This window comes from Diceros bicornis, chromosome 25 (genome assembly GCF_020826845.1).
Source record: "Diceros bicornis minor isolate mBicDic1 chromosome 25, mDicBic1.mat.cur, whole genome shotgun sequence".
In the NCBI taxonomy this organism is placed as follows: Eukaryota; Metazoa; Chordata; class Mammalia; order Perissodactyla; family Rhinocerotidae; genus Diceros; species Diceros bicornis.
The window spans coordinates 41,693,738-41,719,315 of record NC_080764.1 but is presented as its reverse complement, the minus strand read 5'-3'; the positions used below and the strand labels follow the sequence as shown (position 1 = coordinate 41,719,315).

Below are 25,578 nucleotides of genomic sequence, written 5' to 3'. Positions count from 1 at the left end.
TTTAGTCCACAGGACGCTACCATCTCTCCAATCTTAATTTTTTTTAAAATACAACTTTTCTTGGCCCCTTCTATAGTTTTGCTTTTCTTTCTGATTTCTGTTGTTGTTACTACATCCTGGCTGCCAAAGAAATCACAAATCACATAAGTACTTGAATTTATTGCCAAGCCCTACCTTAGACTGGCCCACAGAATATTCCTTCAAAGACAGTATGAGATGTGGGAAGAGAAATGTTCTAGGAAGTAGGAAAATTAATTCTGGCTTCTGCATTGCCATTGTTTAGCTGTTTGAATTGTTCCTTGGCTCTCGTTTTTGTGAGGTGACTATTATGATGCTTAATAAACTCACTTAATATGATACTTAATAAACTTGATTATTGTGAGATATGGTTTTATTCTTCTATCCATCTTTTCAGAAACTATCACCCAGTATCATATACATGCCAGGCATGCCAAGGGTTGGGAAAACAAACATGACTAAGACATGAGATCTCCTATGGAAGAGTAAGAGACATATAAACTTTAACAGCACAAATAATTGAATTAATAGGTGTATGGGAAGAACTAACTTAGCTGTAAAGAGTTGTATAGGGCTTAAGAAAAGATCACACATGTATATTGTAGAATTCTAATGGGCAAAGAAATCAGGGAACAAAAGTCCAGCAAGAAACAACTTCTATGACAACAACTTGAAAAAAATTCTACTTTGTTATTTTCGTTAGTTTCTTGTTGTAAAACTGGTCATTTTTACTAAATTCATTGGGATCTTGGTAGCTCAATAATTTTCTGTAACCCAAAGTTTCAATACTATTGCTATTGTTGAACTCTTGTTGCTAATGGTTCGTGTGGGGGCCTCATTGGGGAGTAATTCTGTCTTCTTTCCCAAGTGAAGTAACCTTAATGGGATAGAGCTTTGGTGGAATTAGTCTTGGTGGAATGAGATCCATGTTTTGTGAATTTTTGAGACCTATACAATTTGGGGAAGCCTGAAAATAATATAAAAATAAAAATACAAAATTACATACAGTGTTTAGGAGGAGGCTCAGTCGAGTTAGGAGCTCTATATCTTAAGCACCACTGGCTTTGTAGTCAGCATACTTTGGTGTCCTGGTGTGGTTCTGCTTGACCAGCATCCATTGTCCCATCTGCTGGTAACAGCACTTTGATTTTCTTTGGGGGAACCATAGCCCCATCAATCTCTGTTTGTGTGATTCAAGTGAAATTGACCCAAGCAGATCCAATCAGAACAACCCATTCCATTGACCACAATGACTTTTTTGGGAATGTACATGTGACTTAATTCAGTTCAATCAGAACCAATGAGAATCAATCTTAGAACTTTTCCTAAGACTATTAGGAAAGAGACTCTTGTTTCACTAGACCTGAAGCTAATCAAAAGAAAGCTTGGAACTGCTGGCAGTCTCCTTCACCCTCAAGTGAAATAAACAGAAAACAGAACCTGAAGCAGGAGACAATGAGCTCAAGGTCGTTGTAGGAAATGTCTGAGTCTCTGATCAAGCCATGTCTGAAACTATTCTTCTCTCCTTCCCTGCACTTTTCTGTTGTGTTACCTGGGAAAATCCCTTTTTGTGCTTAAACAAAGTAAAAAGCATCAGTATTGCATAACCTACAAGATGCATGACACGTAAAGATTTATGATGCTGTTAAGGAGCAAACTTGAATGGTTCACACTGCAAAGCAGATTTGTTGGAGGAATTCACTGAGTTAGTTAGGAAGCTTAGCTGTTTACGTTTTCTTCTATGCAGTAACTCATGTGAAGTTATAAAAACATTGTCTTTATGATTAAATGGTAGTGGAAGTTAAAAATGTAGTTAAATTATGGTGTGAAGATAAGTATTGTAGATGAGACACTCACTAAAATGGCATACTGGAGAAAACTCAAGACTTTTACAATTTGGAGATTTTTGTATCCCTCAGAAGTCTTTATGTATATCATTCAAGTTTCTTATAGTTTGTCATGTTCTTAAGGAGGAACCCAGTGATATTTACCTATCTGATGATGATGGTTCATTAATTATTACATACAGGTGAAATGTTTTGTATAATTTGGGACTATGAGTGAGTGAGCTTCTTGCTTCTAGCCTCGCCTTTAAGATTCCTGCCATGACCTCCATATTACAAGTCCGGCTAAATTGTCAGTTCTGATTTTACTGCTTTGGCTTTGGCTTAGGTTTTATTCTCACATTCATTGACAAAAAAAATTTGTCCTCAGAGACCATCTCTTTCATCAAGTGCCAAGAGATCCTGCCAAATAGAAAATGAGCTTTATTTTCATTCCACTGGAATCATTCAAGAAGTTGTTAGATTTTTTTTTTCTACGTATGTTCACACTTGCCCTCTTTTTGCAAAAGGCTATCTAGTAACATGTATAACATTTGCTTAATGCACTTTTTAACCTTTATCTAAAATTTATATTCAACTGAAAAACGTTGATGGACGCCAGACTGACTCAGTATTAGCAAAGCTGGCATGTCGTTTGTAAAAAAGTAATAAAATAATTGGTTGAATTCGGGAAATCATTTTAGAAGTGAGAATTTAGTTTAAACAGAGGGATAAGCTAATGGTTAATGTCGTTTTTTTCCTGATTTACCAGACTTTGTATTGAATAATGGGAAATATCTGGTATTTAAGACCTTTTTAAATGAGCACTTAAGTTGCCTTTTTCTTGAATGTTTATAAAGATTTAAAAGATCAAGCTCGGGTAATTGAAATCAGTTTGGATCTTTCACTTAAATAGCCACTTTATAATTATGTTTACTAGGCTGAAAAGCATTCCTTTTCTGAACATTGTAGTAGCTATACTTTATGTTAAATCTTGGCAAAGTTAGAGTGATTCATATTTTTAGTATTGATTGCACATATTTTTCTCCTATGCACTGAGGCTTTCTCCTTCACCTTGTGTAACATACATTTATATGTGTGAATACAAGTAAGTCTAAATACACTCATGTATGAATGCACACCCAGAGCAAACAGAGATGGCTGCCTCTAGAAAAGCAGGAAGTAGGTCCACTGCTGTTTTCAGGGTACACTTATGGACTGATGCAGTTTCAGGGGAAAAACTACTGTAACTAAAATTTGGCAGCAGTATCTTTAAATAGAGAAACAAAAATACCTTTTTGATGTTTTCTCTATTAGGGTTATTTCTTTAGAATAACCAGCACCTCCTTATGGGCTCCATTGGACTTAGCCCAGCCTTCCTGGGTTCACCCCTGCAGGAGGATTTTATTTCCTGCCCCATTGAATCAGGGTAGACCATGTGATTTGATTTGACCAATGAAATGTGGGTGGAGAAATGACATGGGCCATTCCTGAGCAGAAGCTCTAAGAGCTGTTGCTTGGCTCTCTCATCTCTTTTCCCTCTGTCCCGAGATCAACATGTCCCAGACTGGAGCTGCTCGTTCTGCATGGGTCTTAGTATAAAGGATACCTTTATACTAAGGTATAGTTTAAGGATCAGAGCTGCAGCCAACATAGAGTGGACATTAATGGGAGCAAAAGTGCTTCTTCGTTTTTGTAATCCACTGAAATTTCTAAATCGTTTGTAAATGAACATAACTTAGTCTAAGCCAAAATCCCTCAAACTTGGCACTATTGACATTTAGTCTGCATAAATCCTTGTTGTGGGGGGGCTGTCCTGTCATTGTAGGATGTTTAGCAGCATCATTGGCCTCTACCCCTTAGATGTCAGAAGCACCACATACCCCGCGTTGTGACAACCAAAAATATCTCCGGATATTGCTGAATGTCCCCTAAGAGGGATCCAGTTAAAAAAATCACCCCCCATTGAAAACCACTCGTCTCAGCCTAGTAGCTCTCAAAGTGGGGTCCCAGAGACAATAGTGTCTGTATCACCAGGGAATATGCTAGAAATGCAAAGTCTCAAGTCCCTTCCAGACCTCCTGAATGAGGAGGGGTGGGGTTGGGGCCTGGCAAGCTATATTTTAATAAGCCTTCAAGAGGTTCTGAGCATTAAAGTTTGAAAACTACCAATCTAAGCTGACCAGTACTCAAGCACTTTTGTGTAAGGAGAGGTCATAATAACTGTTTTCACTTAAAATCTGCGTTAGTTTAACTCTTTATCCTCTAAAGTGTAAGAATTCCCCTTTTTTGTGAATCTATAAGATTTTAGAATATACTACAATATACTAGTATAACACAAGGCAAATAAGTTGAAGTTTTATAACTTCAAGAAATTTACTATGGTCTCATACCATGATGATTCCTTGGGTCACAATAACTCAAAATGAAGGGAAAAAATGTTCTGCTTAGGAATACAAAGGGGAGTGGCATTTTGATCTTTTAAAAAATACTTTATAAAATGATGTTTTTAGAAAAATAATTGCCAGTTTCTATGATTTGATATTTGTACCTTCATTTTATTTAAGCACATATTATATAAACACAATTTGTTTTTAAAGAGTGAAGAATTGAGAATCAGTATTCACAGTTCACAGGTTCATTTGTTTGTTTAATTGCAACATTCTTAGCACAAATAGTTGCTGTTCTTTCCGTCTAATTCTCTTTTATGTGTCTGTGTAAAATGGATCTAGATGTTCTCTGCCTTGAGCCTGGGCATAAGGAATAATTAACTATGCACAGTAGGTTATTATCATATGTAAAGGGATAGGCAACGTGCATTATAATGCTATTTTATGTAGTTAAGAGATTGGGCATTTCCCCTAGCTGAGGTTAGCAATATGAGGTGAAAAATCAGAGTTAATTTGATCATATTAGCTCAGAAAGTGATAGGGATTTATATATCAATTTGAATGACACATTTAAATATTTCTATGTATTTCTCCACCTTCCCCCTTTTAATAAGGAATGTTTATGGGCAGAAAACCTTAAAAGTTTTTCCTTGATACTCTTCTCATTAGCTCTCCATGGTATACATGGTCTCTACTATATCTTCTAGGTGTTTTAAAAGTTTTCCTAAAATCAGAATTTCAGGGTGGTGGTGTAGGTATACATAACCAGTACAAGAAAATACAAGAAATTTAACATTTAGGGTTTCTGTTTTTTATCAAAATATTAATAAAGAGCTGATTATGCAGCAATAGGTTTATGGAATAGACTAGGAAAAATGCTCGGTATCAAAAATCATAATTTGCATTTTGTTTTTTGTCACATCATTATGTTCTACACACTTGGCCATCAACTTTCAATTATATGCTTTGAGTGAAAATATTCCTTCTCAAAAGGACAAAAGCCTTCTGAGTTATTTTTTTGCTATTTTTTTACAGGAAGAAATCTTGATTTTTATTGTCCCATTAGGATTTTACTAAAAAGCTTCAGAATAAAAAGCCCTTGAATTTGTTCCTTAAAAGGTGAGGCGAAGTCTTTCCCTTTAAAGCATTATCTGTCAGCCGGTGGAGAGTGTCAGCCTCCGTTTTCTAGGTCCTTTACACTCTTGAATTTGATTTGTGCTTTTACAGCACAAATCCCAACATTCAGAAGACAGATCTGCCTGCTTCAGCTGCCTGCAGCTATAGAGAATTAGCCTGTCATTCTCGGGTGTCGAGGAGTGTGTGTTGTGTATGTGAGTGAGTGTGTGAGTGTGTGTGTGTGTCTGTATCTGAGGTGCAGTGGCCGTGAGTGATTTAAAGGTGTATACGGTTAATAGCGTAGCATCTCATTCAGGCTTGGCTTTGAAACCTGTGGCATTCTAGGCTGGGCAGCAGCTTCCGTGCCTCTGTTTTAATTTAGCAGGATGTTTGCTGCCATGGCAGCCAGCAGCGTTCACTGCAGCAGCAAGGAAGAGCCATAGATCTGAGAATGCAGGTGGAATACTAAAACGCCAGAGGCTCGCGCAGGGCTGGGCTCTCAGTGCTTAATTTCTGCTCTTACGGGCTCTGATGCGGAGGCTGCACATGCTGCACCGTGTCAGCTCATCTAGCGTCCAGGGCTGCAGACCTAGATCAGCGAAGGGCTGGTGAGAGGCAAAAAAAGGGAGAGACATCGCTGGGGCTTCACGACCTCGCGTCTGGCAACGCAGAAGCCGTAGGGAGAAATGTGGACCCATCACCCTGCTGAGACATGCGATTGGATGAAGAGGGGGAAACGTAGTTGGCTTCCTCTGCTACTTTTCAGCTGGAGCAGTGTCTTTGGTGAACTCTTTTCTGCTTCGGATAGATTCAAGGAAAATGTTTGTAAGTACTGCTGATCAGGGAAATGATGTGGCAGGCTAAATGGTGGGCAACTAATTAATTGTCCTGTAGCCCTAAAATCTTAGGTGAATGTTTGAGCCTGCCTGGGCTTTTATTGAAGTGCATGTGTTAATTAAAACCAAAAAGGCTGGTTGCTGTCTCTGTAAAAAGACAGTATGAAGTCCTGTTGATGAGAAGAAGCCACTGGAAGAGCCATGCAGCGGCCAGTTGAACTCTCTGTGTTTCGGAGCAAAGAAGTGAGGAGAAAGGGAGCTGGCCTTCAGAAACAAAAGTCCCTGACCAGTCTTTCCCTCACCAGTGAGGGGGAGAGGAGACCCACTGTGCGCATTTCCAACTGGTTTGGGAATGCAGCCAAGGCCAGCCAGAGAGAGTCCACCTATGCGGAGAGGCGCTCGCTGTCCCGATTCCTCTCGCGCTCCGCGCAGTCCCTGTACCACACCAGTGGCTCGGGGGCCTGGAACCTGCTGCCTGCCGGCCACTCGGGCAGTGAGGGCTTAGAGGACTGGTCTTCCAGAAAAGGCTGGGAAGGTGAGAGTGATGAAGATAGCAGGTCTGAAGATGAAAACGTGTCCTCCAGGCCAAGCAGCATCAGCAGGAGCTGGGCGGAAGAGGAGGGAGAAAGCTGCCTGCGGGAAGGCACAGCTCACCTGGATGAGGATGTGATCCTTACAATGCTGGGCGACCTGGAACAGGCGCTGTACTCGGACTTGTTAGGTAAGTCGAGTTTGCTCCTAAAATGAGGATGGAATTTTAAGAAGCTGCACATTTTCATTAGCCAAATATCTTCCGTTCTTCTAACTACTTTTTAAAACTATAGTTACTGAAAAAAAATTTAAATTTCTTGTGTTGTGAAATTATTTTCTTTGTAAAGCTGGGTTACGAGAACCGGTTGTAAAGTCTATGTGGAGAAAGTAAATAGCAGCAATCTGCCCTGGGCGCTATGGGCCTGGTGTCCAGTACATTCTAGACATCCATAAATGTGAGTTACCGTTTTAAAACACCAAATATGTATTTTACTTAGTCATTAATGGGGCCTGTTTATTCAACTTCCCTCAAGCTCACCACAGATACTGAATGAAGAATGAAGGGCCTCACAGGTACATTTTCTGTATAGTCAGGTTTCTTCTGCTGCCTCAGTGGTACCCGAATGGATGGCCCTTGTTTTCACCTCAGTGACAAGTACCATGCATTCTTGTAACACTTTCAGAAATACAGAGGCCTCTTCTCACAGCTTGACTCACATACTTTTTTTCTTTTTTGTCTTGTTTGGTGTTTGGCAAAAAAAATGCTCCAGAGAGTGTACATTATAACTATTTGAACTACTGTGTAGATGACTGTGGACTATTTTTATACTTTACAAACTAGGCCTTTTTGATGAACTGAGTCTCAGTAGTAACTTCTGACATAATCTGTAAGTAGATATGAAAATGTCTGAAGTAATTGTTCAGTTTTGTGATTAAACTTTAACTGTCAACTTTGTTGCCTGCCTAAATAGCTGAACTATATAGGTTTTAATTGTTATATCTAAATTCAGTGTTCCGTTGAAGTATATTTACATCATACAGTCCCTTTTTCAGAAATCCATCACTATTAAACCATTGACCACATCATAATTTTTGTCCATTTGTTTTTCCACAAAGGATTTCGTACAGAACTCCTTAAATTTGAAAGAATAAACCCTGAGCAGTGAGCTCTTTGTTTTTGATTCATACAACTGATGCTAAATATAGGTTTGTTTTTACTCTCCATGTAGACCCTCCTGTTACAAGATGTTTTATGAGTTTTTCTGGAATCTTAGTGAACCAGCTTTAGAAGAAGAAATCTTACAGAGACAGCAGAGGCAAATATTGCTCAATTTTTCGTGTCAGTTTGGCTTTAAAAGAGTCAGGTTTCCACAGTTGTGGGAATAGTGATTTCTGAATTTGAATACACCAGGTGCTCAAACACTGAGGATTTACTTCTTCACCATTGTGTGATTTCTGTGATGAGCTGCTTCTCATAAAAGACCTGTACACAGTACAAAGGCAAGAGAGGGAATCTTAATCCTTACGAACCTTTTTTTTTTTTGATCCCCTGGAACTGTAGAATCAAATAATACTCATCCTTTGCCTTTAAAATGGTAGCACTTATCTTGTTCTAAGCACCTCTTATGTAAGTCTTTGCAAACATGTGAACAGAATGCAGTCCCCTGACAGTATTTGTTGGTTGTTCTGTTAAATTATAGCATGCCGTGGGCGGGTGTATATGTGACATGTGCCTTGATCTGCATAAATAACGTGGAGCATTACTGTCAGAGGGCTACCTCTCAATAGAAGTCTGTGTCATCCATGGGTTTTCAACTGATGTGTTATTGTATTTATGGAATTATTCTCTTTAAGGCTTTCTTTTCCGCTTATGCCAGTATTCAGAAATGCAAGTGAGAAAGAAGGGGAAGAGTTTATTCAAATAGCTGATATGAATAATCATATCAGGATAGGAAGCATTTCAATGCACTTCCCTTAATAATGATGCCTGTTAGGTTCGTGACTATATCCACACCCAGAGCACACAGGAATTTCAGGATTTCTGCCACGTGCTTGGCTAGGTTCTGCTTCTGACTCAAAATGGCCTCTTCCAAGTGAGTTTTTAGGCAGCGTTCCTTGAGTTCAACTCTTTACTCTTGGATATCCTAATAAATCAGACAGACTAGGTTTGTGCTATAACTATATAGGAGGATATTTAAAAGGTAACTGTAAAGCTGTTAGCCATATTTTGTTATTTTTCCCCAAAGTGTCAGGCTTAACCAGATGAGTTGAAAATTTTCCATCCAAATCACTGTTGGGCTCATCCACAAAATTAGGGTTATTTCTCAAAATAAATCAGGCAGCTGTACACTAAATAATAATGTTTATAATGTGGGTGCTGTAGAGGACATAATTCTCTGTGAATCAGGTTCATTCATACGTAATTTGATTTCCTATTAAAAGATAACAGTGCCAACTGTGTTAATTACAATCTGTGTAATTAAAGCCTAAAAAGTGAGAGCAGGACCACAAGATTAAATGGTCCGTCTACCACTAAGTGAAAATGCAGAAGCACCAAATTGAGCCTGTTACTCTGTGCCCTACTCATAGAGAAGACCTTACAAGCAATGAGAAAGCAGTTTACACCAATGTTAAAAACTCAAAGCAAATTGCAGAATATACCATTCTGGAAAACGTGTGTAAGCCTTACTATCATCTCTGATACTTAGGAGGCTTCCTTCGGGAATAATAGTGGGCTTTGAGATTATGGAAATGAGAGAGCATGTAAATTTCTCATGTGCATATTTCTGCTAACTTTTATTTGTTACTAAGTGTTTCATTTTATTTGTGCTTTCACATTTGGCCTTTTCAATTGCCGTTCCCTGCCTGCCCCCAATCCTCTAGACATCGTTTGGATACAGATTTACAGGATATTGCAGACTTGTGCAATCTTTAGGGGCTTTGTAAGTGCATTTAATATTATCTTGCCTTTTGTGGGTCATTGAGAACATTTACTGCAATAAATTTTGATCTGGCTATTATCTTTCATCACGTGAATGAGGCAGCAATTGCTCAATAAGTGCTGGGAGGAAAAGGTCCATTTGTCTGATTGTCGTGAGTGGTGCAGTGTCATGAGTGGATATCATAAGGAGAAAAACCAAAGGAGGGAAGGAGGTTATGGTTCTGAAACATGAGGGAAGCTATATAAACAATGAATTCAAATGGAAAAACCAAGGATCTAAGATGCCTGTTGAATTGAAAGAAGAAAATTTAAAGATTGAAGAAGATGTGAAAAAATATTTAGTAAAATGGAATGTCTGAAAAATACAATGTTCTTAAAGTTTTTATAAAAAACATATTGAAAATAATTCAAATATCAATGATACTAATATTACGCTGATTGGCAAGTGGTTGAGCTGCAGCTTGATTACAATGTAAAAACTCCCCCAGAAGGAAGAGGGTCAAGCATAGGAGACATGTGATGGTGTATTCTAGAACTTGTGTAAGGTAAATGACTTGCATACCCTCCTCCATCCAAAAAAGGTAGTTTCAGCACTTTCCTCCTTTAAGACTTCTCATCTCTTACCATCACTTAGAATCTAAGGTTTCTGTACTGTATGAAATCTCATATACTGCATATTGGCTCTAATGTTTCTCCAATTTTGTCTCCTTCTTGGCTCTTTCTTTTGCCCACTTGAGTAAAATCTCTCTTCAACTCTACCTTTCCTTTGACTGTAATGATATTATTTGTCTGCCCTTTAAGATTTTTTCTGCAAAACTCTCCTTTTTCTTCAGGGTTCTACTAGATTATTTGGAAGTAAAAGGTAGACTTCTTTCTAGCCTTTTCTCAAATATGCTGTGTTATATTAATGAGGAGAAGGATGGGAAGAATTTCCAGGGAGAATATGATTAAAATCTTAAGGGTTATTAACAGTTCTGAATTTTAAAAGCGTGTTAATCTATAAGTTTAGAGATTACATGACGAATTAGTGTAGGAAAAGCTTATGCCATGTGCATAAGGGCACAACATGTGCTTTTCTATTTCTCTTTTTGTGTGTGTGAGGAGATCAGCCCTGTGCTAACATCTGCCAATCCTCCTCTTTTTTTTTTTTTTTTCCTGAGGAAGACTGGCCCTGGGCTAACATCCGTGCCCATCTTCCTCCGCTTTATATGGGCCACCACAGCATGGCTTGCCAAGCAGTGCGTCGCTGCGTACCCGGGATCCGAACTGACAAACCCCGGGCCACTGCAGCGGAGCGCGCGCACTTAACCACTTGCACCACCAGGCCGGCCCCTCTATTTCTTAAAAATGTATTTACTTTAGGGAAGTTTTTCAGTACTTTCTAAGTTTTAAATAACAGTGCTGTTATTAAGCATATTTTAATCATTAAAATAATTCATAAATTAAAAGAAAGATATTTAGACTGGCAGCAGAATGATGGTTGTTTTGGCAACCATCCAGGATGAGGAATAATGAACAATGTGGTAATGTCTGACAGAAGAAGAAGATAGAGGAATTGGCAGGTGTCTTCCAATGTCTGAGTGGTGCGACGGTAAAGACAGTATAAAGTTGTCCAGTTGGTTTCAGAGCCACTGGGCCCACTGGGTGGAAGTTAAAGGGAGGCAAATTGTTACTCATCCTCAGAAATGTTTTCACAAGCAAATGAGACATAGATGAGTTTTCTCATTGGTTGAGAGGTAAGGCAAGACAATCTCTGAAATCCCCACCAAATCTATGATTATATTATAAATGTTAAGTGGGTACATTTGTTGTATATTTTTACAAATCGGACATGAATGCCATGGAAGAAAATTAACAAGCTGAATATCTGCCTATATTCTTAAAACAGATTGTCGATATGCATCTTGACTTGTCTATGTGACAGTTTTCCTACTAGAATTTAATATATGCTACTTTTCTACCGTCGCTTTTCCTTCTCTTATTCTTTTCCTTTCATCTCCTTTCCATTCCCTTCCCTTCTCTACCATCTTCTTCATTTGCTTTCCTTTTCTTCCCTCTCTTTCCCATACCTTCCCTGTTCTTAATCCATCCATTCCCCTTCTTTCCTTCCTTCCTTCTTTTCTTCCTTCTTCTTTCTTATTAAAATTTCTCATCAGTGGATATACTCCTGAGACTAAATTGAACAGAATAAAAGCTATGCTTCCTCTACTCTCTTTCCATTTTCTTCTTGTTATCCAGATGCACCAGCTTCAAATGGCCACTGGCCTGGGAAGTATTACATGGCCATAAACGAGATGGTGTAATGGCACCTCTGCCCCCAAATGATTATGTAAGGCCAGCATTTGTCACGCTGGCAGAGCTGTGTCTTTCATGCCCATTAGACACGTTCTGAGTTCAGATGCCTAGGACTTTACTGGAACTCTAGTGTCACATGTGGATATTTTGGTTCCCTGTAGAAAATGGAGAAATAATTAAAAATGAAGCCATCCATTGTTGTGAATCTTGATCCATAAGGCTAATAAAATAAAAGACTTAAAAAGATATTGCTTCTCTAAGAAAAGTCCTCTATCTTATTCCCCAGAGTCCAAATGTATTCTTGCTACTTAAGTTTATCTCAACTATTCTGAGTACACTTTGAAACAGATAATTATAGAAATAATTGGGATCCAAATAATTTCAGATTTTTAAATTAAGATCGGAAACATGGAGTACTTAACAGTGTATTTAAATGACTCTCTCAGTTTGCAATGATTAAGGTCATAGACCAACAAAGTATTATTGTGTTATCACCACTTCAAATTATTATTTGTAACATTATATTTCTTTCTTTTCACATTTTATTTGTGGAAAGAGGAATGATAATTTTCAGATAATAATAGTCATTTGAAATTTCCTACCTATCATTTTACTTTCTGGAAAAATAATTTATATTACCTATATTATGCATATAATTATTCTCAGGACAGTAAATGACATGAATAATAAATTTATTATTATATTACTTTTCTAGGTGAAGACCCTGAAACAAGAAGAATGAGAACAGTTAAAAACATAGCAGATTTGAGGCAAAATTTAGAAGAGACTATGTCCAGTCTTCGTGGGACCCAGATAAGCCACAGGTTTTTCTCAATTCTACATATTGCTGGGCCAATAAGGAAAAAAATTAAAATGAAGCACTTAAACTCTTATAATGATAGAGAAGGAATTTTAGTTTTCCCTTCCTATTTTCTCACTTGAATTTTACATGACGATCAACTGGTGACTTCTCAGCATATACCCAGGGACTTTTTTCTCCTATCCATTTCTTCTTTGACATAGTTTCCCATTCAAACTGAATTAGCTACTGAAACCACCATCATCACTACTAAGTGGATTTTCGTGCCTGCCTAAAGAACGAATGATGGCGGAAGTTACAGTTGAAATGCATCTGGGGAGGGGTGGTAGAGAGACTTTCAAACATAATTGTAGTTAACTTCTAGAGTAGTTCTGGGAAGGCTACAATGTGTTAAATTAAGAGTTTGTTGAAAATGTGAAACAGTATTTTGTTTTATCTAAAATGCTATGATGGCCTTTCTTTTGAAAGGAAAAAACTGCAAATGAATGCCCCCTCCTATATTTTGATATCTGCAGAGGTGTTTAGAATCTCAAAATGAATGTATAATTTGGCTTTCATGAAAATGACATACTTCTAAGAAATGACTCTCAACTCTAGGCTTTTCTGTCTTCATGCATTCTTGGTCTATGGCCACAAGAGAACCAGAGTATAGTTATTTCTGCATTTTATTTGACAGCACCCTGGAGACAACATTTGACAGCACTGTGACAACGGAAGTGAATGGAAGGACCATACCCAACTTGACAAGTCGACCCACTCCCATGACCTGGAGGTTGGGTCAGGCATGTCCTCGACTTCAGGCTGGAGATGCTCCCTCCCTGGGCGCTGGCTACCCTCGCAGCAGTACCAGTCGATTCATCCACACAGACCCCTCAAGGTTCATGTACACAACGCCTCTCCGTAGAGCTGCTGTCTCTCGGCTGGGAAACATGTCACAAATTGACATGAGTGAAAAAGCAAGCAGTGACCTGGACATGTCTGCTGAAGTTGATGTTGGTGGATATATGAGTGATGGTGATATTCTTGGGAAAAGTCTCAGGACTGATGACATCAACAGTGGGTAAGTGGCCCTGGGCCCAGGTCCCTAACAGAACTGTGTAGAGAGGAGAGGTGGTCTGGTAAGATGCATTAGCAGCAAAAAGGGCATATAAGGTAGTTCACAAAGTCATTAGAAAATGTGAGAAATCTAAAGTTATTTGAGGATATTTCAGGCTCTCTCTTCTGTTCATTCATAAAAAGTAAAATATCCAAAATTTCTATAAAATCTTTTTACTACTAGCCACTAAAATTTTCTATTGTTACACATTTAGAGAAACATATATGCCCTGTGTTTTTCAGAGTGATTTTCACATGCTTCTTAAATAATAGATTTTGTAGTGAAGGACGTGGGAAGGAGACAGGGGAGTTTTGCTGAGCTGCTGGATTTTTGTTTTTTGTTTTTGGTTTGTCAAAGCTGCCTTTAACTGCTTTGAGGAACAAATATTCTCTAGCATTCTTCAATTACGTGCCTCCAATGTAACCTGAGGGAAAATCATTTTAGAGTTGAAAGTTTCAATCTATTTTCTCTCTTTTGATGGTATCAGATTTTTTTAATGGTAGTCCCTGTTTTCCTTCTGTTTCCTATTACATTCCAAAAAAATGTTGTGATTCTAAAACTCTTAAAGTATTTTGGCAATTTGGAATATCTAGTACAATCTGAGGATGAGCCTGAATGGAGTAAATAGGATAGTCTATTAAAACTACTTCGATTAATAATTGTAATTGCCCTTTTGAACACGTCCTATTACCTACTTTGCTCTTGTTAAGTGCGTTAAAGATATTAATTCATTTACCCCCTCCCACCGCCAACCCCTGTGAGGTGAATCTTATTATACCTGTTTTACAGGTAAGGAGACTGATCCCAATTGGCCCCAGTTGTTCAATGCTAATGAAAGGCCAGACTTGCGTTCGAGCTCAGATATGTCTGACTTCAAAACCCAAGCTCTGTAATGCAGGGAAAAGCTTCCCAATTAACTTTATATTTTCCACGTGAGTCTAGGTTTTGACCTATTCTTTGTCCTTATGCTTCTGAGAGGACCAGGGTCAGACATCATTCTTCTGTATGAATAACCTTTCCTGACTTCATTCATGAAAAGCCTGTTGGAATGATGACAAGACTTTAAAAAGTATAAAAGAGCTTTTGATCAGATTCATAGCTCTGCTCTGGTGTCCTGATATCCACCAGTCCATTCCTGCTAGCCACCCTACCTGAGTTGCCAGGGGTTTAGAATTAGGGAGACAGATTGTGGTTAACTAGGGTAGGAAGCAGTGGAGTTCCCCGAGTCAGAGTGCCTGAGTTAGGTCCCTTGCTACCGTTTGCAGTCTGTGGCCTCCTTGAGAGCTTAACTTACCCAAATTTTGTCATCTGTAATAAGGATAAAATTGCAGAATCTCCACGAAATTGTTAGGAATGAAGGAAATAACCCACAAAATTGTACTTAGCACAAGGCCTGCCACAATATGTGTTCAGTAAATTTATCGTCATCATCACAATTACATTTGTTATCATTAACAGTCATTAACCTAATGACTAATAATCTAATAATCATAGGGTGTGATCTCATATAGGAGATAGTAGAAATCGTGGGAGGCATGAGGACTCCTGGGGAAAGAAGAGAGAGAGAAGAGGGATCATGGGCTGAATTATGTATGTATAGGTATATCCAAACAATATTTGTACTTCATCCGATGTGTCAACAACACTCTAGGCACTGTGTGTGCAACGGTGAGCAGTATCAACACAGCACCTGCCCACGTGTGACTCACATTCTAGTGTTTTTGTATTTTCATAGGTGCTCATTTATTCAATAAATGAAGAGTGATATATACACATATGTATGTAAGTGTGTGTGTATACGTTCTTATATAAGTAGTTTTTTAAAAAACATATTTTTAAAAAAACTGGGTTCTGCATATAATATATGGCATACCTATACTCAGAAGCATTTTGTATTTTCCAGAACTCTAGCTGTATTAGTTAACACTAACTTCTGTAACAGGGAAATCTCAAAATTCCAGTATCTCAACGCAAAGAAATTCATTCCTCCTTCACATCAAACCCTCACTGGTGTTTCTGACCTTCAGTTGGGGAATGTATACCATGTAGTCTTTCAGAAACTAAGGTGGATGGTAAGTGATTCTGCTATTATGCAACCAGGTTTCCAGTGTCACCCTGGGCGTTGATATTTAGCAGGCAGATGGCAAAACAGAGGAATAGCACAGGTGTAAGAACATTTCATATATACCAGGCCTGGAAGCGGTGTATATGACTTCTACCACATTCCCTTATCCAGAAAAGCTGCTTTGCCACATCTAACTGTAAGCGAGGGCAGGAACTATGGTTCAGCTGTGTGCCCAGGAAGAAGAGGAAACTGGTTTAATGAGAGCTGGCTAGTCTCTGCTAAACTCACTAATGAGAAAAAAAAAATATTGTTATATCGTTTGTCCTTCCTACCTGTTTCATGCCTCAGTACAAACCCAATTCAGACTTCTGTTCTCCATTTTTGTTCCCTGTCTATCTTTCAAATGAAGTCTTGGATAGTTCCACAGATGAGTCCACTAAATATGCACCAGTGGTTTACATGTTTTATGTTACCAAACAAAGTCATTCATATTTAGTATCTAAAATAGAAGAAGGAAAAAAACCACAAAGTGGAAAATAACACAAATCCTGTATGAAAATTCCCTCTGGTGATGTTTACCTGCTTGGCCGTATACATTTTCTCATTCCCATGGTAGAGTTCAGGACACTGAAATTAAAGAATGACTCAGAGTTCTGTTCCCCGGGTGGAAGGTGACTAGACATGTCAGCAGGCGATGTGGCTGGTCCCAGCTCAAGTGTGATTGGGAAGATATTGGATGGGGGACACCCAGGATGTGCTGTACTTCTTCATTGCTCACCAGTGTACATAGTGTGTCATTGTTGGCATCTCTGGACACAGCCTGATGTCTCAGCCTAAAATTAAAAAGTGGAAAGACCAGAGGCCTGGAGACATCCCAGGGTACTTTTAATTTGATGCTGTTTTCTTTAAGTAAGAATAAAAGGCATAGAAATGTCTGTGCTACAACTCATGAAAAAATTACATCACAAGGTTAACTTTCTGTTCCCAATGTTTAAAAATTTTTAAATGTTTTATTGATTAAAGGGACAAAGGCTCAAAAGACATAGTAGTGAATGAAGATGTTTAATATAGGATTTTTTTCTCGTGTAACCACAAGGAAGGTCATGAAGTAAATGGGAATAGAGTTTCGTTTTTTCATGTACTTTACATAGAACTCAGAAAATTAATTGACATTCTGAGAATTCAAAATTTCTTGAAGCATGCAAAGGCTTATCTCTTTCTTCCCTTTTTAAAATTACTTTAAACACTTGGGGATGTGAATCTGCCAGTAATTAGGAATTAGTCGGAGGAAGGCCTCTTACTTATAATGAGTCTCTTTGAAAAAGTCTCCATTTATGAAGCAGAAAGGAACACGCTGGAAAATTGAGGAGAAAGTCACATATTTTATTTGGGTGGAAATCGAAGTTTCTGCAGGTGTCACAGTGGTAAACAGTTGGGCCAAGAATATAACCTAAAATTCTACTTTGTCACATGACCCACGCACAAGGTAATTGAATTCTGAGGAATGACATTTTATAAAGTGGAGGTGGGTATTTTAATACTGCTTCTCCCTTGCTCCTCCTTCAATTCTCCTTTCGTAAGCTTTGTGATGATAACATTGGAAAGGGCAGGGTTGCCTGAGTTAGGTAAAAGGATCTACATGGGAAACGACACATTCCTAATCTTAATGCTTCTGCTTGTTTCATATTTAAGGTAAGAGAGTTACAGCTGGTTACGCTATCCAACATTTAGATAGCACTTACTATGTGCTAGACAATGTTCTATGCATCTTACATACATTAACTCATTTATATCTCACCATAACTAGAAGAAGCAAGTGTTTCGTCACTATTTCCATTTTATAGATGAAGCCACTGAGGCATAGCTAGTTTCAGTGACTTGCCTGAGTCCACACAGCTGGTAAGTAGCAACGCTGGACTTGAACCTAAGCAGTTTGGCTCCAGTCTGCTCTCTTAACCATCATGACGTACTGACCCTGTGAGATTGTCTACATGTCTACTTGTACACATTTCTCCTAGGAGTTGATTTTTTACAAACAAACAGAACAGAACTTCACAGCAATCATTCATTTATAGTATAATTTTCTTAGCTAGCACTTTTGACCTAGGTGACAATTCTTAATATTGTCTATGCTACTCTAAAGGAAGGTCCTGAACTGGAGTTCCTTTGAAGTTAAAACACACACACACACACACACACACACACACATATTCAATGCCCTGTGTGTTCATGTCATTGAAAAATAGCTAATTATAACATATGGTGGCTGATATGAGATAGTGAATGTAAAAACAGAATTCTAGTAAGATATAGTGGAAGCAGAGGTTTTGATCTTCCCAAATCCCCACCAAAGCAGACAAAGCAACTAGATAGCAAAGCCAAAAAAAAAATGATCATTATTTACACAAAAATGATGATGACAAAGTGTCATCTCAAACCCCAAGTATGAGCAATTGGGGACAAGCAGCCAAGAGCCGAAGGACCAGCATGGGATCGGTATCCATGTAAGAAGAAACAGAGGGTAGCAGGGGGGCATCTGATAACACTGAGAACAGAAGAGCCCCAAAATAGTCACGAGAAACTGACTAGGACCCATTTGAAGATAGCAGCTGAAGCTGGGAGGGGTTTTGACCACTTGACCAGCCAGGGAGAGTAAGGGCCCAAGGTCATGACTGAGGGGAATGGAGCAGTCTAGTCCCCATGCATTTATTAAACTGTCCAGGAACAGCTGCCTTCCAGGAAAGGACCCCACAGTGAGGGAAACTTCAGGGAGTAGAAGCAAATTGAACAGGATGTGGCAATAAAGGTGAAGGTAGAGAAGTTCCAGATAAAAGTGGGAGATGGGAACAGAGTTCAAAATCTCAAAAAGCTAATTACCACATTTTTAAACACTACATAAAAATGACAGAAGCAGTTACTGTGTGAAGTTAGAAAGGTATCTAAATCAAGTTTCTTTTTATTCAGAAAAATTAATTTCACATAAAGATAAGCAAGAGAAAAGTATGAGGGTAAAACCCCATATAAGCCACAAACATATGCAACACGTATAACTAATAAGGGATTAGTGTCAGTGAGGAAAGAAAAAAGCAAACCAAAAAAAACAAAACAAAAAACCCCATAAAATCCAATAGAAAAATGAGCAAAAGACATTAAACAGACATTTCACGGACAAAACATAAATGGCCTATAACAAAGTAAAAGTATTACCAACCTGCTTGGTAATCTGCAACTTGTAAATTAAAACCAAAATGAGAATTTACATCTGTAGTCAAGTAGGAGTTTATTCTGAAACTGTTTTGAAAACTATTTGGCATTGACTAGAAAGGTTGAATATGTGTATGTCTCTCTTACGACCTTCCTAGATATAGACCTTAGGTACACACTCTTGTCTGTGAGCGTAAGGCAACGTGTATATAAGTGTTCATGCAGAATTGTTACAGCAGAAAGACTAAAAACAACTCAAATATCCATAATAGTTAAATGGATTAATAGACTATAGTGCATTTGAAAAATGGAGCTATACAACTGTAAAATGAATAACACAATGATACATATCAAGATAGATGACTCGCAAAAATGTAATTTTAAGTGAAGGAAAAAAGCCACAAAAGAATACATATAGTGTGATTAAATTTATATAAAATTCAAATCATGAGATGCCAAACAATATTGTGATAAAACCATAAAGAAAAGTAAAGGAATGCTTAACACAAAACCCAGGACGGTGGATATCTCTGGAAGGAGAGTTGGGGATGTGATTGGGAGGAGCCTGTAGGGACACTGAAGAGCCCAGAAATGTTCTATTTCTGAAGCCAGGCAATGGACACATGAAAGTTGATATTACTTTTATTATTATTTAATATGCACCTCACACTTTATACACTTGCATAAACATGATATATTTCACCATAAAGCTTTTTTAAAAAACGTGGAGTTTCTATACTGGTAGAGTTGTATATCTTTATGTTGATTAAGAAAATAGGGTTGATCAATCAACATGAAACACCCCATTAATAAAATGAGGATTAAAAACCACATGATCATCTCAATAGATACAGAGAAGGCTTTTGACAAGATCCAACATCCATTTATGATAAAAACTCTAAACAAAATGGGAATAGAAGGAAAGTACCTCAACATAATAAAGGCCATATATGACAAACCCACAGCCAGCATCATACTCAACGGGGAAAGTCTGAAAGCCATTCCTCTGAGAACAGAAACAAGACAAGGGTGCCCACTCTCGCCACTCTTATTCAACAGAGTAGTGGAGGTTTTGGCCACAGCAATTAGGCAAGAAAAAGGAATAAAAGGAATCCAAATAGGCAACGAAGAAGTGAAACTCTCACTATTTGCAGATGACGTGATTTTATATATAGAAAACCCTAAAGAATCCATTGGAAAACTATTAGAAATGATCAACAACTACAGCCAAGTTGCAGGGTACAAAATCAATCTACAAAAATCAGTTACATTTCTGTATGCCAATAACGAACTAACAGAAAGAGAACTCAAAAAGATAATTCCATTTACAATCACAACAAAAAGAATAAAATATTTAGGAATAAATCTAACCAAGGCGGTGAAAGTCCTGTACAATGAAAACTATAAGACATTGTTGAAAGAAATCCATGATGACGTAAAGAAATGGAAAGACATCCCGTGCACATGGATGGAAGAATAAACATAGTTAAAATGTCCATATTACCTAAAGCAATCTACAGATTCAATGCAATCCCAATCAGAATCCCAGTGACATTCTTCACGCAAATAGAACAAAGAATACTAAAATTCATATGGGGCAACAAAAGACCCTGAATAGCTAAAGCAATCTTGAGAAAAAAGAACAAAGCTGGAGGCATCACAATCCCTTACTTCAAAACATACTACAAAACAATAGTAATCAAAACAGCATGGTACTGGTACAAAAACAGACACACAGATCAATGGAACAGAATTGAAAGCCCAGAAATAAAACCACACATCTATGGACAGCTAATCTTCAACAAAGGAGCTAAGGGCATACAGTGGAGAAAGGAAAGTCTCTTCAATAAATGCTCCTGGGAAAACTGGACAGCTACATGCAAAAGAATGAAAGTGGACCATCTGCTTTCGCCATTCACAAAAATTAACTCAAAATGGATCAAAGACCTGAAGGTGAGACCTGAAACTATAAAACTCCTGGAAGAAAATATAGGCAGTACACTATTTGACATTTTTCATAAAGGAATCTTTTCGGATACCATGTCTACTCGGACAAGGGAAACTAAAGAAAAAATAAACAAGTGGGACTTCATCAGATTAAAGAGCTTCTACAAGGCAAGTGAAATCAGGATCAAAATGAATAGACAATCCACGAGCTGAGAGAAAATATTTGCAAATCGTATATCCGACAAGAGGTTAATCTCCATAATATATAAAGAACTCACACAACTGAACAACAAAAATATAAACAACCTGATCAAAAAAAGGGCAGAGGAAAAGAACAGATACTTCTCCAAAAAAGGTATATGGATGGCCAATAGACATATGAAAAGATGTTCAACATCACTAATCCTCAGGGAAATGCAAATCAAAACTACACTAATATATCACCTTACACCTGTCAGAATGGCTATAGATGCCAAGACAAAAACCAACAAATGTTGGAGAGGTTGTGGAGAAACGGGAACCCTCATTCACTGCTGGTGGGAGTGCAAACTGGTACAGCCTCTATGGAAAACAGTATGAGATTCCTCAAAAAACTAAAAATAGAGAGATATTGTGAATAACAAGTAGCTACTATTTATAGAGTTCTCATATTAAGAGCTTTATATATTTCTCCTTTAGTTATCATAAAATCCATCTGCAGTAGATTTTATTCTTCCCGTTTTCAGAGGAAGAAATTGAAGCACAGTTTAAGAAACTTATTCAAGGTCCTTCAACTCATAAGGACAGAATTTACTAATCATGTAGGTAATTAGCCAACTTCATAATCTTAGCTTTAACTATTTGGTCAATCTTCAATTAAATATGATTGTGATTAATTTTTTTGATTCCAAAAAATGAAATCAACTTGAATTTGCTTAAGCAAATTGGAAACCTGATTATAAAGAAGTAGAGATATCTCCTAGAACCCAAGGGCAAGTTGTGAAGCTGAAACCACACGGCCAAGTGTCTCTGCTTCCTTTTTCTGCATCTATGTCATTGTTCTTCCTTTGCTGACCGGCTTTCTCTGTGGTGCTTGACATCTGGTGAAGACAGATACTCACAGCTCCTGGGTCTTCAGTATCATCAACTCTATCCACATAGAAAGACTGATGAACTGTCTCTTAATCTTAGTTCTCCAGAGAGAAAAATTGGATTAGCCCAGGAGGGGGTAGGAGATTACCTACCCTAGTCTATTCCCCTATAGCCAAGGAAGCAAGATTACCTAATAGGAACATGACTGTGAGGGTTTAGCAGCCCTGCAGAATGGTGGTGATCCTGTGATGGCACAGAGGTAGTTCTCAGAGACAGGAAGTGGGGCAGGCAGTGTGGTCCTTCAGCTTAGACAGCAATGCATGGTCGGTAAGATCATGGTTTCTGGAGCCAACTTTCTAGAGTCATTTCTCAGTATCTTGCTCATGAAATTATCTTGCTCTTATTTTGCTAAGAGTTATATTATCTACAAGCCCATTCAACATATTGATAACAAAAGAGGAAAAAAGGAAGGTTTTATAATAGGCTAGTTACTTGTTGCAGCAAGGAAGACAGATTTCCTAACAAAGTTGAAAAGACATTCTAATTCTTCCTGGTGAGTAGAATGTTTATACAGAAAAACTATAATAAAGCATATTTGCATAATTATTGAAAATTGTGAACAGTTTGTTTATTAAGTTAAATTATACAGGTGAGGTTTTTTAATTTTCTATTGATTAATTAGACATTTACTTTCAGGTACATGACAGATGGAGGGCTCAACCTGTATACAAGAAGTCTGAACCGAATACCAGACACAACATCTTCCAGGGATGTCATCCAGAGAGGAGTTCATGATGTGACAGTGGATGCAGACAGGTAAAGCAGTCAGCATACATGATGGTGAGGAGTGCACAAGGCAATTTCATAAATGAGATCCTAGGAGTTTTACAGTGTAAACCAAAGGACTTTTTATTTTGATAAATAATAATTATTTTGGAACATTTAAAAAATTAAGGTGGTTTCACTTGCAAGACTTTTTTAGCTTTGTATACTAAAAAAATTGTGTTGCTGGTGTGTTGCTGGAATATTTAAAAATTTTCAGGTTACATGGTGGCAACTTTTAATATCTGTAAAAGCAAAATTATAAACATAGACTTATATTCTTCACTTGAAAAGAGCCCTGGCTGATAGATTTCTTTCAATTCAGATACCGTCAGATTTACCTGGAGGCTAATGATGTAAAGATTAAAACTTATTTCAAATTACCAGATACATTAAGCTTGATGCTTTTTTTGAGGGTGTTGTTGAAAGCATACAACTCTTGCTTTAGGATAATTTTTCATCATTGTCTCAGATTGCTTAAAGTCTGTGTGTGTGTGTGTTTTCCATATATTAGTTGTTATTTTGCTAGAAATCGTTTTGCCAATTTTGTCAGAATCATCACTGTTTGAGGATATTGTCTTTGTAAAATAATGTTGTAAGACGTGTTTCTGACCTGATTTTGCCCCCTCTTCACTCTGAATTTTGAGCAGGAAGGGATTGCCCATTCCCAGAACTACTATATATCAATGTCTCGAGTGGATATTTAATTCAGCATTTATGAAGAGGACAAAAGGTTAAGACTTCATGTTTCTACATTCTGAAATAAGAATGGTGTACCATTCATTGTACATTTTAGTACAACCAGTTCCAAAGGCTAGACAGTGAATTCTGATATTAGTCTTTAATTTCTCCTCACTCAAATGCTGTAGATATCTTAACTCCTTGAATATTTCATAATTACTTATTTGTTTACATGGTGACTTTCTATCTCCCCCATTATAATGTAAGCCCATGAATGCAGAATTTTTGTCATATTCATTGTATGTTGAGCCTTTAACAAACGCTTGTGGAGTGAATGAAAAAAGGAATGAATATAGGCTCTATATTCATATATTCACATAAGCTAGCAGTAGGGTCCTATTAGGTAGAGAGGCAAATGAGTCCAGGAAAGAGCCAAGGTACTGCAAGGATATTATGAAAGAGAGGGAATGAGTTATGTGGGAAAATAGGCAGCAGTGATTAGACGGGAAGAAATGCAAAGCGTGGGCCACATTTTGAAGCTAATGACCTATACATTGTTAACTGACAGTGGAAAACGTTAAAGGAGAGAAAATCTGCTGGTCTTTGGGAAATGAGATTATGATGGCAGAACCTAGGAATCAACACAAGGGTGACTTTAGTTTGGAGACAGTTGGGATAAGCAGCTCTCTTTGTTCCTTTAAGGCTCCAGATTGGGGCCTGAGTGAGGACTCTCAGGCCAACAGAAAGACCCAGATATGCATCTAATAAATTGGGACCTGTGAAAGCAGTGGTTCTTAAAGTGTGGTCTCAGGACCAACAGCATCAGCATCACTTGGGAACTTGTTAGAAATGCAAATTCTCAGCTCCATCCAAGACTTACTGATCCAGAAACTCTGGGTGTGGGGCCCAGCAAGCTGAGCTTTAACCCTTCCTCCAGGCGATTCTTATGTACACGAAGTTCACGAACCACTATCTAAAGACTGACAAATAGATGCCAGGCCTATAAAAACATAAACACTTAACAGGACTTTTAAACATAAAAAATAACCAAGTCCTTAATACTTTAAATTATATAAAAGGTTTTTGAAAGAATTATAATTTAAGCAATACAAAAGACTACTTTAGTCACTTGTATAAATTAAGCAGCAATAAGGTCACAGCAAAAATCCTTCTATCAGCAGAGATAGGAGTTACTCCTTTGTTATAGATAAGTCTGAAGTTGTTTTAAAATTTTATATTCAGGAAGTGATTCCGGATGTCTATATTGTCTTAAAATGGATAGTCTTAAATATTATAGTTGTGTAAGTCCTTCTGTTATTTTAAAATACCTCCTTATACAAGATGTTGTTTCATAAAATTTTCTTAATTCTGATATCCATTCCAAATAGGATAGGCAAGAATGGCTATAAGGTAATACCTCTTTGTTTGGTTATACTCAAAAAAGGTACTGAGAAGTCTCGCAGTTCAAAATAAAACTTGCTTAACTTTATTTAATTCAGTGCTCTTTAAGCTTTTTTCATCACTGAATTCCTCCACTTTGTTTTCTATAATGGTAATTTGTCCCTATAATATTTTTTAAAATGTTGATTTAGCCTGCTGTCCTCATTTGGTGGATATAGTAGTACAAAGACTTGGGTCTTTTACCTCCTATACTTCCAGTTTCCCAGCTACCTTAGTCAAGGTCTTTTAAATAAAATGAAACATATTAGTGATTGGTTCATTTTGGTAAATTGGTAAATGATAAGGCTTGTGATAATTCACTGATAAGAAAGCTTAAAAACCAAAAAAATTAACAGTGTTTTATTAATTTTTCATGTTTCTGAGATATTCTTTCTAAAAACTATATCAGTGAAAATGCACTTATATAATGGCAAAGTAGCCAGCTGGCTGGAATATCAGTGGACCTGAATTGTTTGTGTTGC

At 37.6% G+C, this 25,578-nt stretch overlaps 1 protein-coding gene across 4 annotated transcripts in view; it reads left to right on the top strand.

Moving 5' to 3' along the window:
- NAV3 (neuron navigator 3) overlaps positions 1-25,578 on the top strand; it is a 558,397-nt gene that overhangs the window by 399,367 nt on the left and 133,452 nt on the right. For 3 of the 4 annotated variants that reach the window (XM_058568737.1, XM_058568736.1, XM_058568735.1), the window contains 3 exons: positions 12,666-12,774; positions 13,447-13,830; positions 22,850-22,969. In XM_058568737.1, coding sequence (XP_058424720.1) covers positions 12,666-12,774; positions 13,447-13,830; positions 22,850-22,969 — 613 coding nt within the window. Of the gene's footprint in view, positions 1-5,339; positions 6,905-12,665; positions 12,775-13,446; positions 13,831-22,849; positions 22,970-25,578 lie in introns of those variants that run through there. The other variant, XM_058568738.1, reaches the window with a different exon arrangement.